The 21216-nt window shown below is 41.6% G+C and overlaps 1 protein-coding gene across 3 annotated transcripts in view; it reads left to right on the top strand.

Annotated features, from left to right (window-relative positions):
- The first annotated feature begins 12594 nt into the window (after positions 1-12594).
- The window catches only part of cacnb2a (calcium channel, voltage-dependent, beta 2a), a 67089-nt gene continuing 58467 nt past the window's right edge, over positions 12595-21216 (top strand). The window contains exon 1 of one of the 3 annotated variants that reach the window (XM_067423682.1): positions 12595-12691. In XM_067423682.1, the coding sequence (XP_067279783.1) occupies positions 12647-12691 (45 nt within the window). In that variant the 5' untranslated portion in view covers positions 12595-12646. Of the gene's footprint in view, positions 12692-19791; positions 20672-21216 lie in introns of those variants that run through there. The other 2 variants (XM_067423605.1, XM_067423824.1) reach the window with 2 other exon arrangements.

Genomic DNA, 21216 nt, shown 5'->3' with positions numbered 1-21216 from the left:
TCGACTCGACACATCAAAAGAACTACTTCTTTTGAAGCATGACAAAAGATTATTAAAACATAATAACTTAAAATGTACTTTACTTGTAAGTCTTAAAGGGTTAGTTCACCCAAAAATACATTTCTTTCATTAGTGACTCACCCTAATATCGTTCCACACCCGTAAGACCTCCGTTCATCCTCGGAACACAGTTTAAGATAAGCCGCGTTTCCACCACAGGAACTTTACCCAGGAACCAGGAACTTTGGGTGGTACTCGGTGTGTTTAGACCGCAGGAACCAGGGTCGAAATAAAGTTCCGGGTAAATATTTCCCCCTCCAAACGGCCCTGCTTGCGAGGTAGTACTTTTTCAAAGTTCAGGAACTTTCGAGGGCAAGACTTGGGCGCTGAACATGCTGATTGGTTGAGCTCACACAGCCTTTTATTTCAACTCTGCATTTTTAAAAGTCTTTTGCGAGGTTCGGTGGGTCTACGTTCAGTAAATAATCAGTCTTGCTCTCTGTCTGATGGGTTCGTCTCAGCCATCTCACGTGCAATGTCCGTAATAGCTGATAATAATATACATTGTCATTTTAAATCTAGCTTTACAAGCTTTCTGAATATGCTGCATGCTGCTGAATCTGCATATTAGTGCTCTTTTCTGTCGTTGTTATTTACCTCGTAAACCTATACATAACCAGCAAAAGCAGCACAGCTTGAATCTCTTCCAAACTTGTTATTAATTTTTTTTCACCATGTAACTTAAACGACCTGACCGATTACTTTTAAGTGTGCGTCCTTACATGTGACAGCGCGCGCCACGCTCATGTTGACAAGAGCTGAACATTAAAGCATGAAAACCTATTCTAGTCGACCAAAAAAAAAAAACATTTTTTTTGTGACAATTTAACAAATAAGAATGAACATTCACAAAACAGATGATCCAAACTTTTTATGATGGCTGTTTGTAAGCATAGTGTCTGTCACTAACTTGATAACTGTAACTGGAAACTACATGTGGTAATTGTGAATTCAAGCATGAATTATTGATCAGAGGGACAGTTGCAGCAGTAACCATCCTTTTTCCCCACCGTTAGTCAGTGAACATGTCTAAGAAGGTTAAGGTAAGGAAAGAGTCTCTGTTTCAATTGTAATGGCCATATATAAATATTTCAATGCAGGTAGTTTTGGGGCTAGGGTGAGAAAGGGAGAAGCCAAGTGGGTGCATAAGTTGGTGTGCATCTAAGTAACCTTATACATTTCTTTGTCTTAAATGAGTGTGAAATGCTGGTTCATGCAGTTTTTTATACTGTTAAATACTTGGAATCCCATACATGGATGGACAAAGTAAAAAAAAAATTAACCTGGATGTTTGATGGAGTGTTTCTGTGCCAAAAATACTCCTTCCGGTTTCTCAGAAGTTTCGGGAAAGTTTTTTTTCCCAGTATGGGTCTGTGTGAATTCAAATGGGGAGGAATTTCGTTATACTGGTCCTAAGGGCACTTCTTCCGGAAGGGCGCACACCTGTAGAGCAGAGCGAGAGAACGAAAGCAGTCAAAGCGCTTTGCTCGGCTTTAGGGAAGTCGTTGGCGATGCTGCACAGCTCACAGGACTTAACAATGTCACCAAAGTTGTGTGTTTTTGGTTGCCAGGGCAAGACAACCCTGCACAGATTTCCAAAGAACCCAGCGTTAAGGGATAAGTGGATGCAGTTTGTTTTTCCAGAGCAGCAACAGAGTTGTGAAAGTTTTTTGTTTATTCCCTATATTTCGGCGATAATTTTTTTTATAAACAAGGCCCAGTTCAACGGCGGATTTGTAGATCTATTGCTTAAGGAGCGGACCCAACGATAAAGGTTCACGGTCGTGTGTGTGTTGGAACCACAAGTGGTGAGTAAAACTGCTTCAAATCTCTGTGCTTTTGGCTGTTGGCTGTCGGCACTTAGGCACACCAAGTAAACAACATGATCACATTAAGTTAATTTATCAATGGAGCATGCAATGTATACACCATACATTGCATGCTCCATAGATAAATTAACTATTAACCTGTTTGTGTGTGTTTAAATACATTTGTTTAGCTGGCCACTGTAAGTGTCTTTTTGTTTATTGTAAAACCACTCCAAACAACAATTTTTTTCCTCACGATAAAGGGTGTCACAGCTTTCAGATGCTCTCAACACAATAGCTGCGCGCACTCATCATTTTTGAGCTCTGCCCACACGACGCGCCTATCTAGCCTCTCGTTTTTTCCGGAAAGACTCGGTACAACGTATCTTTATTTTATAAATATAATAAAACTTAAATATTTTCAGAGATATGAAAGATGCAGTAGTACTCTATAGATACTCAAGATTTACATGAGATTGTTTAAGCCCACCCCCCACCCTACAGCATTAGTCTTTTTCTAATAAGGATTACTTGTCATAGACAGCTTACATGAAATTATTAATGATTACAAAATAATGTTGCTGTAATGTCTAGATTAGAGGTCCCCAAACTCGGTCTTGGAGGGCCGCTGTCCGGCAGAGTTTAGCGCTAACCCCAATCAAACACACCTGAAACAGCTAATCAATGCCTTTATAGGACCTAGTAAGACACTGATTAGCTGGTTCAGGTATGTTTGATTGGGGTTGGAGCTAAACTCTGCAGGACAGCGGCCCTCCAGGACCGAATACGGGGACCCCTGGTCTAGATTGTATCAGCTTGTAGACTCTGTAAATTGAGAAACAAAGTATAACTGTATTAGCTGAATAACAATCAGAATAGTTTTCATTTTGATTAAATAAGGACACAGTGCAAAACTAATTGAGAGACCAACTAAAACAAAACTCAAACTCAGATCAAACTTAACATTATCCCTCCTTCAAAAAGGTGCACCAACGCACCTTAACAAAAAAAAAGGAGGGCAGGAGGGGGCTTAGAACAGCAGAACATTTTTCTTGCGGGTGTCCGAGAACTATTGTGTGATTGGTCAGACATTTAAAGTGGGTGTGGTTAATGCAGAGAAATGAAGATGATCGGCACCTGCTTTTCTCGTGACTGTACTGGCCAGAATGAACTTTGTTGTTATTCTTGCCACCACGAGAAAACAAACTAATTTCTTTGTTCTTGCAGAGCGTTTGTTTGTTTGTTTGAGGCTTAACTACCAAGGTCATGAACCAAGACATTGTGTACACAATTCAGGCACTGGTAAGGACAGTAAGGAAGGACCCTGACTCACTACACATTTGGGACACTGTTGACTATTTCCAGTGACTTGATGATGTCCTCATTATACAACATTATGCTTTAGGCTATTTATTAACATGATATTAGGCTATTTATGAATAACAGTAGAATTGATATTTTTATTATAATAGTATTATATATTATGATAAATACTAAGCGTGTTACATTTACATGCAACATTTCATTCATAAATAAATTATAAATGTTAGCTAGATTATGTTCATTACATCTCTAGCAATGTATGTGTCATGCCCTCACAATCATCGGTCACTGCCATGCCCACTCATTCCCCATCACCATCATTCTAAACACCTGTGCACCATCACCAGTCAACACTACTTAAACACTCCTCACCTTCGCACTCACTGTCTGGTCTCGCACCGATCCCATCATCAACTACCTGTCCTTCCTAGAAGCCCTCACCTGTAACCATCTTCATCTTCATCATCATCATCATCATCTTCATCTTCCCCATCATCGTCGTCTTCACCATCATCGTCCTTCGTCTGAGTGTCTCCATCCATCTAAGTATCACCTGTGTCCATTATCTCTGCAAATAAACGTTGCACTTGCACTAATCCATCTGTGTCCTCGTCTGTGTCTGACAGAAGACCAGACCAAATGCAGAGCTCTTTGGACACAGGCGGGGACCGCACCGCAGACCACTTCACCACGCTGGTTCACGCTGTACGGTCCTCACTGGTTCACGACACTTCCTCCACCACTACCCAAGCTAGTGTGTCATCACCTGCATCACCGGCACCCGCTACTTCGTCAGCTGCCTGCGTAAGTCCTATGGCCTGACCAGCGACCTACAGCGGTGCGGCAGAGGAATGCAGCGGGTTTCCTGTATATGGAAGCGAACTCACATCTGTTCCACAGCGAGAGAGGCCGGGTGGCGTTTATCATCACATTACTCTCAGGCCGAGCCCTACAGTGGACACAGTCGCTATGGGAAGCGAATGCCCCCGTCATCGGCTCAACCACCGCCTTCTGCAATCATCTAAAAGAGGTATTTGGTCAACAAACTGTCAAATTATCTGTCCATGATCAACTGTTTTCTATTCGCCAAGGCAAACGAGAGACAACAAGTTCCTATGCATTGTGCTTCCGCACACTGGCCTCTATGAACGGATGGAATGAATCAGCCAGAAAACCATCCGCATGTCTCAACGGTTATCTGCCTGTGGCCTCTCCTCACTCGCTGCCAATCCTCCGCCCGCTCAAACATCTGTCGCACCTCCAGCACCTGAACCCATGCAGATCGACTCATACCATCTTACCACCACCGAACGCCAACGCAGGATCTCACAAAATTTGTGCCTGTATTGTGGGGAGATGGACATGGCATGATGACCTGCCCTGTGCGACCCACTCGGCCAGCGGTGAGTACCATCCAATTACCTCCTTTAACGGCAAACTTTACCAAGACGCCAGTATTCGTTTGTAATTCTCACTCATCTGTTGCAGCACAAGCCCTCATCGACTCTGGGTCGGCGGGAGACTTCATCAGTCAGCAAACCATCGAAAGCTAACCGCCCAACGTCAACTTTGTCCCGTCAACCTCAGAATCACCACCATTCAGGGAAAACCGCTGGGCCGAGGTCATGTCTGCCATTTCTCCCCCACACTCACACTACGCTTTGGTCATCTGCATGAGGAAACCATCATGTTCATGGTGCTGGAGGAGTCAACTGCAAACATTATCCCGGGACGCCCATGGCTTATATTACACCAGCCGCATATCCACTGGTCCATCGGAGAGATCCTGCAATGGGGTGAGAACTGCTGATCGTTGTATTCATCGTCATCGCCGAAAAGGTCCATCTGCATCGTCAGTTCCTTCATCATTACCTGTCTATTCCACCTCAGTAGAGAGTCCCGAAACTCCAGTCAACGTGGCCATTCCCCCAGCTTACCGGGCATTCCAGGATGTCTTCAGTAAGCGGTTGGCTACAAAACTACCACCCCATCTGCCATGGGACTGCGCCATCGACCTCCTGCCTGGGGCTACTCTACCGAAGGGCCACGTCTATCCTCTGTCCATCCCGGAACAGAAGGCCATGGAGGAGTACGTGCACGAAGCGTTACAACAAGGGTACAACCTCATTTGCATTCGCAAGGGAGACGAGTGAAAACACAGCCTTCATCACTCCCTCAGGTCACTATGAATATCGGGTGATGCCGTATGGGCTGTGCAACTCGCCCTCCGTCTTCCAAAATTACATGAATGAGGTATTTTGTGACTTCTTAAACAAGTTTGTCATCGTCTATATGGACGATATCCTCATCTATTCTAGTGACCTGAGGGAGCATGAGGAGCAGGTCCGTCAAGTCCTGCAAAAGCTCTGAGACCATCTCCTTTATCTCAAGCTCGATAAGTGCGAATTCCACGTCTCCACTGTCCAGTTTCTTGGGTACATCATAGACAACAACGGAGTCAAGATGGACCAGAGGAAGGTGGACACCATCATCCATTGGCCTCAGCCCACTTCCATCAAAGAGCTGCAGCGCTTCCTGGGATTCGCCAACTTCTACCGCCGCTTCATAAAGAATTACAGCCTGCTTAGCTCCTCACTCACCTCTCTGCTCCAGAACCGGCCCAAGTCTCTGTCCTGGACTCCATCGTCCACGGAAGCCTTCCACCAGTTGAAGAACGCCTTCCAGTCTGCTCCGATCCTGGTTCACCCCAATCCTCATCTTTCGTTTATCGTCGAAGTAGACGCCTCATCGACCGAGGTCAGAGCGGTTCTGTCTCAGCGGCAGGGGACACCATTACGACTCCATCTATGTGCCTCCATCTATGTGCCTTCCAAGAAGCTTCTTTAGCCATGGTTGTCAGCCTGATCCAGTGGGCGCTCCACGAGCAGATCCAACAGGAGAACGCACAAAAGCCTGCTCCGCCGGGAGGTCCAGAATGGCGCCTCTATGTCCCGAATCGCTATCGCCTGCCCCTTCTGGACTTGGCTCATTCTTCACTGGGCTCTGGACACCCAGGCAGGAGAAGGACACTCTCGCTCCTTCGCCACCGTTACTGGTGGCCCGCCATGCCTCGGGACGTGTCCCGATTCGTCAAGGGATGTTCAGTCTGCGCCATTGCCAACACACCTATGAGACTCCCCAAGAACAAGCTGATCCCTCTTCCAATCCCCGAGCGACTCTGGAGCCATCTGGGGGTTGACTTCATGACCGACCTACCACCATCCCAAGGTTTCACCTGTATCCTAGTCGTTGTCGACCGATTTTTCAAAATCCTGCAAACTCATCCCCTTCAAAGGCTTGCCTACTGCATTGGAAACCGAGGAGGCACTCTTCACCCAAGTCTTCCGACATTTTGGGCTTCCGGAAGACATTGTGTCCGACCGAGGACCCCAATTCATCTCTAGAGTGTGGACCACCTTCTTCCGTGTCTTAGGGGTAGCCGTCAGCCTTCCTTAGACCAATGGCCAGACTGAACGGAAGATCCAGGAGATCGGGAGATTCCTGAGGGTATACTGCCACCAGAATCAGGAGAGCTGGATCCAGAATCTGCCCTGGGCCGAATATACCCAGAATTCGCTCCAGCAGTCCACCACAGGGCTCACCCCGTTCCAGTGTGTCCATGGCTACCAACCACCACTCTTCCCCTGGACGGGTGAGCCCTCCGAGGTCCCAGCGGTGGATTACTGGTTCCGCCAGAGTGAGAGGGTCTGGTAGGTACCTGGTAGATTGGGAGGACTACGGTCCTGAGGAGCGGAGCTGGATCTCCAGGAACAATGTGCTGGACCCCAATCTTCTCACTCAGTTTTACCAAGACCACACTGACTGACCCGCTCCTCGGGGCCATGGGAGACCCCGTCACCGCCTGTCCCAGCCGTCAGGGGCCGCCCCTGGAGGAGGGGGTACTGTCACAATCATCGGTCACTGCCACGCCCACTCGTTCCCCATCATCATCATTCTAAACACCTGTGCACCATCACCAGTCAACACAACTTAAACACTCCTCACCTTCACACTCACTGTCTGCTCTAGCACCGAGCCCATCATCGACTACCTGTCCTTCCTAGAAGACCTCACCTGTAACTATCTTCTTCTTCATCATCATCATTGTCTTCGTCATCTTCACCATCATCATTGTCTTCGTCTGAGTGTCACCCTCCATCTAAGTATCACCTGTGTCCGTTACCTCTGAAAATAAACTTTGCACTTGCACTTATCCATCTGTCTTCGTCTGTGTCTGACAGTTTGTTTATGTTAACATATGTTGCCGTTTTTTTTAAGCATTTAACACCTGTCATTATGTCATAAATTTGGTCACATAAAGCTAATTATGTTTCTAACATACTGAGCATCAATGCTCCCTGGTTTTTCACAGTGGATTGTGGGACTTTTTAGTGAGCGACTGCTTCAGTGAACTGGAAGGCTTTTATGTCTGCTGACTACCTGATCAGTGCCCAGACTATGAACTAGGGAGCTGATTGAGACACACCCATTAATTAACAAAGGAAACTGAACAGGAAATCGAACTCAAACAAAACTCAGACCAGATTTAACCATTAACTGATAACAGTGATTTTAAATAATTGTCCATTTCCTTTCATCAGGCCCATGATTTGTTGCACATGAAATTATTATGCATTTGAAACGGTTTTGAAAACTCTGGATGATAACCAGAGCCATAGAAAAACTAGTGAGTTAAGACACACTTTGATCTCACCGCCACGTGGTTATAGAGCTCTCAATAGTCGTACAATTAGCCTATATATTTAATACTTCAATACAAATAAAGTGACCAAAATATATGTTTTAATGTTATAATAGTGATTTGATAATCTATACAAATTTATTTAAAAGCAAAACATGAGAAAAAAATGTTATGGTGTGGGAATGGCTAATGAACCAACAAGTTCCTCTTCCACCATCTATGGTTCTAGTGGTCATTTCTCTTACACTGAAAATTATAAACGCAACACTTTTGTTTTTGTCCCCATTTTTATGAGCAAAACTCAAAGATCCAATATTTTTTCTATATTATCAAAAGGCCTGTTTCTCTCAAAAATTGTTCACAAATCTGTCTAAATCTGTGTTAGTGAGCACTTCTCCTTTGCCGAGATAATCCATCCACCTCACAGGTGTGACATATCAAGGCCATTCTAAAATGTGCAGTTTTACTGTATTCGGGGGGTCCGAAAACCACTCAGTATCTGGTGTGTCCACCATTTGCCTCACGTAGTGCAACACATCTCCTTCACATTGCGTTGATCAGGTTGTTTTCTGGCCTATGGAATGTTGGTCCACTCCTCTTCAATGGCTGTGCAAAGTTGCTGGATATTGGCAGGAAATGGAGCACGCTGTCGCATACACTGATCTAGAGCATCCCAAACGTGCTCAATGAGTGACATGTCCGGTGAGTATGCTGGCCATGCAAGAACTGGTATGTATTTAGCTTCCAGGAGTTGTGTACAGATCCTTGCAACATGGGGCTGTGCATTATCATGCTGCAACATGAGGTGATGGTCATAGATGAATGGCACAAAAACGGGCCTCAGGATCTCATCTCGGTATCTCTCTGCATTCAAAATGCCATCAATAAAATGCACCTGTGTTCGCTGTCCATAGCATACACCTTCACATACCATAACCCTACCACCACTACCACCGTAGGCCACTCAATCTACAATGTTGACATCAGCAAACTGCTCACCTACAAAACGCCACACATGGTGTCTGCCAAAACAGGGATTCATCCGTGAAGAGAACAGCTCTCCAAAGCGCCAGACGCCATCGAATGTGAGCATTTGCCCGCTCAAGCCTAGCCTAGAAATCTAGACACACCCTAGCGGCAGCAAATTCAATTTGCCCGCAAGTGTGGTCTAGCAACTCTCAATTCCTATCTGAGCTGCATTCCTCAGAATCTGTTCTCCAGATGCGGGAGAAATTCAAGAGCATGACTCAGCTTGCCCAGTCAAACTTGGTCCAAGCACAGCAACGTCAGCGGCAGTATTATGATCAAAAGGCTAAGGTCAGAAGTTTTGAGGCTGGAGAAAGGGTGTTGGTGATGCTACCCAGTGATAGTAGCAAGCTGCTTGCTAAATGGCAGGGACCTTGTGAAGTACTCCGTAAGCTGGGACCTACTACGTATGAAGTTGCCAATTCAGGAAAGCGGCGCTCAAGTCGGGTATTGCATGTTAATTTGCTTAAGAAATGGCATGAGAGATTGCCCCAAGTGGCTGAGGTGTGTATGATCCGGCAGGTAGTGGATGAAGATGAAGTGGAGGAGCAATACCTACCATTGCCTTCAGCAAACACCATGGACTTCAATCATCTCTCACCCACTCAACAGTCACCACTTCAAAGGATTTGCGGCATAGGGGTGTGCCAGGAGGAACCGGGGCACACCACTCTGATTCATCATAACATCATCTTGCATGAGGGAGCTGCGACCCGACGTAAGAGCTACCGTATTCCGGAACGTCTCTTACCAGCTTTGAAGGAGGAGGTGAATCAAATGCTGGGTATGGGTATCATTGAGCCATCTAGAAGTGAGTGGTGTAGCCCAGTGGTCTTGGTACCTAAAAAAGATGGGAGTCTACGCTTTTGTGTGGACTTCAGGTATCTGAATTCGGTGTCCAAATTTGACTCCTATCCTACCCCACGAATTGATCGACCAGCTTGGAAGGGCTAGGTGGTTGACCACACTTGATTTATGTAAAGGCTACTGGCAAGTCCCATTGAGTGACAATGCAAAGGAGCTGACCGCCTTTAAGACCCCCTGGGGACTCTTCCATTTCTGCACTATGCCCTTTGGCCTGCATGGGGCGCCAGCGACATTTCAAAGATTAATGGACCAGGTACTGGTTGGGCTGGAAGAATACGTAGCCGCGTATTTAGATGACGTCGTAATTTTTAGTTCATCGTGGGAGGAACATCTTGAGCATCTGGAAGAGGTGTTTAGGCGAATTCAATCAGTTGGTCTTACGATCAACCCCCACAAATGTGCCATAGCCAAGAAGGAGACCGAATACTTGGGGTATGTGATCGGTGGTGGGGTAATTAGGCCCCGAATTAAAAAGATACGGGCAATTCAAGACTGTCCCCTCCCTCAGACAAAAACCCAAGTGAGAGCGTTCCTAGGTATGGCTGGGTGGTATAGACGATTTGTGCCTGATTTTTCTGTTCGAGCAGCAGCTTTGACCGACTTGACCCAGAAGAACTGCCCTGTCCAAATTCAGTGGACGGAGACGGCTCAGAATGCCTTTCAGGACATCAAAGAGGCGCTATGTAATGACCCTGTGTTGTCTTGTCCCAATTTTCATTTTCTTGTCCCTGTTACACTGTGGCATTGTGCTGTGTGATAAAATTGCACATTTTAGTGTGGGCTTTTATTGTGGCCAGCCTAAGGCACACCTGTGCAATAATCATACTGTCTAATCAGAATCTTGTTATGTTATTCCTTGAATGGGCTACTTTATTGAAACTCATCAACAGAAAGATCCCAGTGAGACTAAAAACTCTTAGAATATGACAAATGGCATCTGGATATAGTAGACGTTGCAGTGCTGCTCACGTTATATAACTGCTCTATTATATAAATTAACCAATCTATTATATAACCATAAACATCAACTATAACACACTCAATAAAATAACACTTCTATCAAGATTCTTGAGAGGTCAACTAATGCAATCAAATCTTAAAATATACAGTAATTTCATAAATTTGCCAGTACGAGTGTGCTTGAGATACACTGAAATTAATGAGGTTCAATGCTGGAACTATTGTTCGCTCAAATGACACGCTTTACTTCTGCATTCTTCAGTGCCTATATGGCAGGGGTTTTCAAATCATTCCTGGAGCCTCCCCAGCACTGCACATTTTGGATGTCTCCCTTATTAGTGTCTTATTTAACACAGGTGTATTAACTCATCAGCTGATTAGTTTAGTACTCCATGAGCTGAGCTGGGTGTGTCCAATAAGGGAGACATCCAAAATGTGCAGTGCTGGGGAGGCTCCAGGAATGGTTTTGAAAAACCCTGCTATATGGGATTGTTGTAACTTTTTCAATGGCTATTACAAAACAAGTGTCCAATAATTAAATGGAAAATAAGTCTCTGATGTCCCCTGAGTGTGTATGTGAAGTACCCCACAGATTATTTTTTAAAGTATGTTAAAATTTTAAGCATGGGTGAGCAAAAATGCGTGTTTTTGTGTGTCCCTTTAAATGCAAATGCGCTGCTGGCCTCTTTTCAAGAAGAGGGCGGAGCTTCAAGAGCTCATGTGTTGCTCAAGTCCTGAAAAACATGATTACCTCATACAGAAGTATAGATAATGGCACTGATAATGTCAGAAACTGTTCAGACTTTTATGTTCAAACTGGAGTTGGTCAACACTCACTAAGAAGTGACAACATGTAGAATGAAACAGGACATTTCTGAATGGTTAGTAAAAAATAGTTAGTTTAATATAAACTGTATAGTTTACAGCACACTTTTATTTTTTATAGCATACTTGTAATACAAAAAAAGTTTTGATGTAAACTGTTACTGTTACTCTCCAAGTACAGTTAAAAGTATATTTTTATACATTATAAGTGGGCCAAATTTAGTTCCAGGAAGTATTGAAATACACTTTCAACTGTACTAGTACTACATTGATTTTCATATTCTTCCTACAATACTAGTGTCATCCTTCTGATGAGATGTTAAACCAATGTCCTGACTCTCTGTGATCATTAAAAATCCTAGGATGGCATCCTTGTCAATTTAAAATGTCAGGAAATGTTCATTTTGAAGTGAACTAATCCTTTAAATTTCCATATTTGGCGACTGTTTTTGAAAAACTTTTTTTCAAAACTACTTTTGAGGGCAATTTTTAGGGGGCAGAGTTTGGCAATGTAAGTGGAGAGCGAAAGATGACAAACATGTGACATTTCTCACTTTCTTTCATATCTGTCTAATTCTGTATTTAAACAACATGTATTCAGAAAAGGGCTGAATTCAGAATACTTAATGCATTACTTGTATTCAGCAGATACATCCCAGATCTGTATTAATGAGTTAAAGGGCTGTCACTTGTTAATTAATTTGCATTAAATAATATTTAATTTAATATAATCTTTGGTACGTGTGACTGCACATGTGGTTACGCGCATGTCTGAGAGAGCATGGGTTGTTTGTGGGATGGACTGTCATGGTGGGGTTTTTTTCTTAGCGTGGGAAAGAGAGAGAATTCTGGGTTTAGCAGAGCAACTTGACGTGCTTTTGGGAGGAGACAGAATGTAGACTAACAGACCATTCATTTTACAAGCACATATTTGAGCCCCTTCAAACTCAGCCCACAAGAGTGAGAGGAAACTGCTCTTTCCCCTCTCCCCCCTTCTCTTACTAGGATTGTTTGTAGAGCAACTGGGTGGAGTAGTGCTCTCTGACACACACATATTGCACACACACACAGACAGATGTTCATAGACATGTACCATTCAACCAGCGAGGAGTCTGATTTGGTGAGTCCCAAATATCAGTTTTAAGCTACTTTCACACTAGTTTTTGTCATTCTTTGTGATGTTCAACTTCCGTTTTCTCCTCTTTTAAACAATGCACGACTCTTTTCTGGAATTTTCTTGGCTAGGGTTTTGTGGGTGGGAATAACACATTTCCTGAAAGTTTCCTGAAGACTTTTTTCCACAGCCTTGCATTGATGTGTGAATATGCTAGAGACTGTAAAGGTGCCATTACAAGCCTGTGATTGTCTTAACTATGTATGCGATGGGTTTCAACATCAAGTATGAAATAAATAAATCTATCTTAGGCCATTGTACATAGACACACTCAACATTAGGTTTCTAAAGAACTGTCTGCGACTGGTTGGCATGATAAAACTCAAGGGATAATAACTAGAAAATCCTCTGTAATGTCTGTTTCACTTTTTTTGTACTTTCTTTGTTAAGACTAGTTTATAACATTAATGTGCGTTTCCTATTAGATTAGGCATAGTCTTTATACATATACAGTATTATAGCAAGTTTACAATCAATCAGATGTTCAAAAATAAAACAAGAACAGGAAATATATTTTTTATTTTTGATAACAGTGGAAAAGATGTGTGGAAAATACCATTTAATGGGTGCTCCATTTATCACGTAAAATTTGTAGCATGTGTTTTTGTAGATGGATAGATATTTTTAGCTAGTCATCTCAAGGACAAATAACTCTACTCAACAAATGAAACAGCTTAATATTTAAAGTGTGAGGAAAAGGAAAGATGAATGAGAAAGAGAGAAACACAAATAGCTTTCACTGTAACCTTTAAACACTTTTAAAGGCATCACTAGATGTAAGATTACATAGTGACATTGTCCCAGTGTGTGTGTGTGTGTGAGCCTGTTTATGTGGTTTATGAGGACACAAATTTGTATAACTACATGGGTATTACACTGGTATTACACTATAAATGTGGTTTATGAGGACATATCAAATGTCCTCATAATTCAAATGGCCTTAAAAACATACTAAATTATGTTTTTTTGAGAAAGTAAAAATGCAGAATGTTTCCTGTGATGGGTAGGTTTAGGGGCAGGGGCAGTGTAAGGGGATAGAAAATATGGTTTGTACAGTATAAAAACCATTACGCCTATGGAGAGTCCCTGTAAACCACATAGACCAACGTGTGTGTGTGTGTGTGTGTGTGTGTGTGTGTGTGTGTGTGTGTGTGTGTGTGTGTGTGTATATACATTTTTGGGATTAGTCGATAATATGTGTGATTATCCACATTGATGTGTGGTGTTCTAATTTAAAATGACAGAGTTGAACATGGTCGAATACATCCGATTGAATTTGCGTGTTTTACGCTCTCTGTGACCTCTCAAAAAAAAAGTAGCCTGTGCTAAATTGCCTAAAGGAGCACAGCTGAGACTAAGTGATTGTGTGTGTGTGTGTGTGTGTGTGTGTGTGTGTGTGTGTGTGTGTGTCAGAGAGAGAGAGAGAGAGCGAGCGAGCGAGCGAGCGAGAGAGAGAGAGAGCGAGCGAGAGAGAGAGAGAGAGAGAGAGAGAGAGAGAGAGAGAGAGAGAGAGATTGAGAGAGAGAGAGAGAGAGAGAGAGAGAATAAAATAGGCTCATTGGAAAAGCGTAACTCTACCTGAATTTCTGCCAAACTGCAAAAACGTACATATACAAGTCACTACAGTTTTAAGCTGAAATGAACCCTAATGGCAGAAAAAAATAAAAAATTTATTCCTTTCACACAAATTATGATCACAAGTGCAGATAGTCGATTAATAAAAACTTATTTGCACGCATTTCCTGCAATGTTATGACTTCAGAACTCTTACCATATGCATGATTTGTAAACTAATACATTTTGATGGTTGCATCAAATAATAAACTCAGCTTTCCTGACATAGTTAACTTGCTCGGTAGCTCACATTGTGGTTGTTTAGCAGAATACTTAGGGACGAGTCTCAAATAATGACATGAAACTCCCCACAGATATAGTTGCTTTAGCAAATGCTTGCTTCTGATAACACTATTGGTTGGTTTGGTGTAGGGTTTAGTGTTGGTGGTACATTACTTTCAAACTTGGTAGAGTATTAACCTTAGCGCCACTTGCTGGACATTTCAGAACTTCCACAATACATACAACAATTGACTTAAATCATTGACGCATTAGTTGAGATATTGGTCAGTTATCTGTTTCTAGGAAAACTGAACGTGCCACTACCAAGATAATTCACTTTGAATGTTACAAAATGTGAAGGAAGCGTGGTAAAAATGTATTTATTTTTTTTGCAGAAATGAGCCTGGGTTTGTAGTGTACAATCTGAACTCAAGACGATTCAGTCGAGTAGTTTAACTTTCAAGAAAACAGTTCATTCATATGGAAGGCTAGCCTGGATGCCAGCTGAACTCAGCCCCGCCCACAACATTTGAGCTCGGGCAGTTCGGTCTGGACTTGATCCATAAAGGAGTAATTATGCCCGAACAGAAACTGTTCGGGCAGGCTTTAGACGATGATGGACAGATGATAAACAGTAACGTAATCGTCCACGTCATCAAAGGCACTTGGGTTAAATTTGTTCAAATAGTAAATGGAGAATATGCATTCACATATATGCACGTATATTTTTCGTATATGCATTCATCTTTACTATTTCTCTCAGAAATGATGATCCCCAGGAAAAAATGGCATTTGGGGGGTAAAATGTGTGTTATTTTGGCAAGGTTACCTGATAAAATTTGCATTCCGGGGTCTATATATCACATAATTGAGGTCGCTTCATGGAAAACAACCCGCGGGGAATCCGCAGACTTGGCAACACAGTGCAGTTGAGTTCTGTTGACATTTGACAACTAAGGTTATGTGTCGCTCCGTTGCTCTAATTGGTTGTTGGTCTATCCAATTGATGTCTTTCCTGGTTCGGTTGAAACACCCCATAATTACAGCCCAATGGAGCAGTTTCAGACTCATATTCTGAGTAGAATTGAGTATGACCACGTCAGGTTAATGGAAGGCATTTTCTGCCAATTTTAAATAAATCAATTAAATTATAAAAATGAAAACTAAAACCAGACTAACCATTAAATTATAGAAAACTATTCAAAATATGACAAAATTAAAAATGTAATTATTTAATTTTCACAGTGAATATGCATAATCCCTATCAAATTGAAAAATAAAATACAATTGTTGATTTGACGTTACATTTTCACTACAATATCGAAGCAAGGCTGCCGATATTAAAATAAAAAGCCAAACGTGAAGAAGAAACTGAAAATGAAAAAGAAAACTGAAAGAAAATAAAATGAAACCTTTAACTTTACATTTTGATTTGAATTGTCACTCTTATTGTGTGAGCATTAATAAAAACCTTTGTAAAAACTTCTGAAGTTTCTAAAGTTTGTGCAGTTTCTTGGAAGAAAATGCCTCCATTCAGTCTCTCAGAATTGGCACCAAGCTGACACCACAAGAATTTTTGTAAACTGCAGATCATTTATATCGAGTTTGATGACAAATTGTATTATCTTGAAAGAACACTTATTGTTACTTGGTGTCTTGGCGTCTTAAATGATGTGCCATCACAGGGCAATAGTTTGGTTTGGATGCAAGGTTAAATTGTTGACATTATTTACTTTTTAAGTGTGTAGGGGACCTATAATTCCCCTTTTTACAAGTCTCAGGTGTCCCCAGAAGTGTCCCCAAATGTGTCTATGAAGTTTCAGCTCAAAATACATCACATATAATTTAGTATACCATGTTAAAATGTCCTTTTTTGAGTGAAAGGAAAAGTATTTTTTCTATTTTTTAAGGGTTTCAAGAAAGATGTCGTGCTGAAATGAACAGTTTATTTTTGAGCACTCTTTAAAAGTGAATTTTACATAATACTTAGCATTTAAGAAACAGTCATGAAATGGTAATTTTTGACAATTATTTAATGGAAAAATGTAACGTTTCGTTTTTTTTTTTTTTAACGTTTTTTACATCATCGGTACGGTACGAAACTTGGTAAAGGTTTTGGCACTTGCTATGTGACAAACACAAAAAAAAAAAAACATGGACATTATTCAAAAAGGTTAAATAGTACTGAAAGTAGTCATCCTTGTGTTCCTCGCTGTCAAAAATGAGCGCATTGGAAATTAATGGAAGATGAATTTCATCTAGTGGAAATTTTTGATACTGCGCCCAAGCAAAATCTTACTAAAAGCAAATTTTTTTTAGATATCAAGTTCAAATTTGAAAAAAAAAACTTTTTTTTGCATGATTTTCTTGCCGTTTTAGAGTAAATGTGTTTTTATACATTTCATATTAAAAATTATAGTATTTTTGTACATTGTTCATAGAGATAAACATAAAATTCTGTAACCTTTTTTTAAGTTTTAAACTTTTTTCACTTCAGCAATAATTTGCCATGTTTTTTTTAAAGTCCCCCTAAAAGCAAAGTTGAAGTATTTTTGCTTTTAACATGAATTATTATTTTTTTAATTGTAGAAATAAAAGACAAAAGGGACAAAACGTATTAATGAACATTTTTCACAAATGTAAATATGCCAGATTATAGGCATAATTAGCCAAAGGCTAATTTCCATCTGGAGACCCCCAAACAGGTAGATGTTACACATAAATACACATAACTACATACAGACACACTATGCACAGGCTATATACAGAGAAGAAAGGACAATAACAGTGATCACAACATACAAGTCCATAATACACTATATCCATGCCATACTAATTCCTATTACACAACCCATATCACACTGATAGTTCTATCCCCTTTATTTTTATAAAACACTAACTCTATTTTACATCTGGTATATATGCTAATGATTACTAAAGATGCTCACATATTTGTGTGTCCCTCAACCATACTTTTAAACGATTCCTAAAAATAGGCAAACTTGTGCTTTCCCTCACTGACTGAGGGATACTATTCCAAAAGCTCACCCCCTGATACGATAGAGCGTTCTGCGAAAAGGATGTCAGCCTAAACGCCAAGACACAGTGACCTCTCATATTGGCTCTAGTCACTCGAGACCCGACAGCACTGATAGACAAACTTCTAAGGCAGTGTAACAGTTTAATGATATACAGCAAAATGGAGAGCTTTGGTGAGAACTAAAAAAATATTGAATTACTACATTACATCCGAAGTGGAAAATGTTGGTAAAAAACGTACATTTACACACAACCTGAAACCCAACTTGTTTCAGACGCCATCTTTTTTTCAGTTCAACTGTCACAGAATGGAACGCACAGGATTGTGGGATATCAAAGACCTTCAAAAATCGATCAGATGAAGGTCTCTCAGGAGACAGGAAGTGAAGCTAACACTTCGGACGTGCCTTAATGCCTTCCTACCTTGAAATGTGTCCTCCGAAGGCACCATTTTCCAGGTTTTTAAAGGGGGGGTGAAATGCTGTTTCATGCATACTGAGCTTTTTACACTGTTAAAGACTTGGATTCCCATCCTAAACATAGACAAAGTTTCAAAAACTAATGTTGGACGTTTGATGGAGTATTTCTGTGTCAAAAATACTCCTTCCGGTTTCTCACAAGTTTCGGCGAGTTTTTTTCGAGTATGGGTCTACTTGACGTTAATAAGAGCGGAAGGTCCTTGTATGGGTCGTACAGGCTCTTTTCCTGGTAGGGTGCGCGCGCGCATGACTAGAGCACGCCGTAAACAGTCTCTCAGATGCAGATCCAGTCGTCCGTGAACACTTATGTGGCGCCGCGATTCTCTTTATTCCTATGGGTGACGTCGAGCGACTTCAACGCTTCAGCACAGCATTCCGGGAAGGCAGCGCTGCATTTGAACCGTTTTGAACGCAGAAATGACAGGAAGCTTCACAACATCGTTTCAGTCGCGTCTCAAAATGGATTTACACGCCACTGCTGTCAGGACTTTACCAAATCATACCAAAGAAGTGTGTTTTTGACGGAGCAGTCCCAGCGATAAAGGTTCGGTCCTGCTTTGGAAGCAGCCGGTGAGTTAACTTAAACTGCTTCAAATGTCTCTGCTTTTGGCTACGGACGCATGAGTAAACATCAGTAAACGACACGATCGCGTGCTTCGTCATTCAAATGCGCTAACGGTTACTCCATTGTTGTTCTGTATAACGTTGCAGTATTCTGACGTGCAAAACCGTTTTGCTTGCTACTTCTAAGGTCTAGTCGCATACAATAGTCCATAAACCGAATCATTTCCTCATACACTGCGAGTAAAGACACAGAAATTTGGAGAGGCCACTAAATACAGTAACTTACATACCACAGAGACGGACGTCCTGATGTTGCCGTTTCTCCTGTTCAATTTATTTCTCCCTCAGATTTGATTCTGGATCATTATCTGTATTAGCTGAGATAGCCATGGGTTTCTCCATGCTTGAGGACGTCACCGCTTTGCACGCTTGTCATTCTTTAGCTCCGCCCACTCGATACGCCTCCAGGCGCTCGGTTTTTTCCGGAAAGACTCAGTACAGCCTATATTTCTTTTATAAATATGATAAAACTAAAGACTTTTCGGAGATATGAAGGATTCAATACTACTCTATAGGTACTCAAGATTGACATGAGATTGACTGAAACTGAGTGTTTCACCCCCCCTTTAAGGCTTGAATTTAAGCCTTCAAGTCTGTGCGCTAAAGCATTCGACAGTTTAAGTTGGAAATTTCATTTTCAAGTCTATGCTCAAAAAAATGAATAGATTGTAACTACTATATAAACATAATATAGTACCATAAATTCCCCTAAAAATACAAAATATTAAATAAAGAACATTATCAAACTAAAATCATTTCATTGAAATAAAAAAAAATCTGTAATTTTTGAGAACCAGGTGAAGACCACCAGAGGGTTAAATAGGCTACACTTAGTCGGCTCTTTATTTCATTGACATTATCTGCAAGTACAGTTCTGAAGTACACAACAAGTGCACATTCAATACAATTAAGCACGCTTCTAGCACATGCAGTTTTTGCAGACACAGCACACATGCTCCCACAGACACAGGCGCGCACACACACACAAGTAAATGTGCAGCGCATTTAATCACAGAAGACGACACACAGATGGAGAGACTCTGAAGACCAGCAGAGGCAGAGAGTGAGGAGGATGGGGAGGGTGGGAGATGAGAAAAGAGGGCTGAGTGGAGGCAAAACAGAGGACGTATCAGAGACACGGGAAGACTAGAGCTGACAGAAAACTGGATGCCTGGTGTTTAACTGAGGAATATGCAGAAGGCGGGAAGGGCAACGTGTGGAAGAAGAACTGGCAGTTAGAGGTGCAAATCACTGCAGCAAAACCTGCTTGCATCTTTAGCGTCGGAGCGCTGGGCTCTGGGGAGCGGGGAAGGGCTCTTCATAGAGGAGCATGACAGCCTGGCTCAGTGGTGTTGCTGCAGCGGGATGGACCGAGTCTCATTCATTCTAGGAGGAAATACATAGGCCGTTGCAGCTCATCATCCACTATGCGTAGGGATCGAGAGCAAGCACATGGAATTACGTGGCATCATCAACAACACAGCAGAACTCTTCGTCCCCACAGCGACAGCACATCTAGCATTGATAACATTAGCTTGGGCAACAGCAGAGATATTAGGTAGCATTTGACTTTATGTGGGTTAAATTGTAGTTTTAGTCAAAGCTACAGGAAAGAAAACAGTTTAGCTGGACAATAGCAGTAGTGCAATTGTTGAAGTCCTTTATGCTTTTTATCAAACAAGGACCTTCTGCTCTGATGTAGATGTAGTTTTTTCTTTTAACTTAATGATAATTTCATTTTTGACTGTAGCAGCTTTCAGGTTTAAGTATAATGTTTGCGTATAATTTGGTAGATGATGGGCGGTGTATAGTTGTTATTAGAGTTTATTGAAGTTTGTGGTTGGTATGGTGAGGAGAGCAAATGCTCTAACTGGACTGGCTGATGAAGGCCTCCTGGATACGACTGCTGAAACGAGCAACAGGAACCCGAGTCAAGAACAACATTGGCGTAAGAAGCTCTAAATCTTAATCTACTTTATTTGTGTGTTTGAGTGAGTTGTGCTTTTGAGAACTGACAGCAAAAGGGTATGATATTGAGTATCTTGTGATTTATTTTCGGTATGTTCTTGAATGATGATAACACCAACATTTCACTTTTGACCTTGCCTGACATTAGGTGACCATGATTTATGTTAACATAGTGCCTATTCAGTGTGAAGGTTTAATCTCTAAACATTTCCTTGAATCTCTCTTTATAGTGCACAAAGGGGTAGACATATTACAGAGATGCACACATTTTAATGTATTTGTTATTTTTACTACTCTTATGAAAAAGAAGTGTGCTTAATTGTTTTGATTTTGGATAGGTTGTCTTCAGCAGTACTGTAATATAATATTATTTATATAAAAGGCAACTTAAGTGTACTTAAAGAGACTACACTTTAATTACAGTTTATAATCTTAAAGGTCCACTGAAATCAAAATTGTACGTTTTTTAGCTTTTAGACTGTGTTAGCCTGAAAGTTATGAATAAGCTGGTATGTTCCAAAACTA

This window comes from Pseudorasbora parva, chromosome 1 (assembly GCF_024679245.1).
Source record: "Pseudorasbora parva isolate DD20220531a chromosome 1, ASM2467924v1, whole genome shotgun sequence".
Taxonomy (NCBI): domain Eukaryota; kingdom Metazoa; phylum Chordata; class Actinopteri; order Cypriniformes; family Gobionidae; genus Pseudorasbora; species Pseudorasbora parva.
The sequence above is the reverse complement of the archived record's forward strand: the minus strand, read 5'-3'. Positions and strand labels throughout refer to the sequence as shown.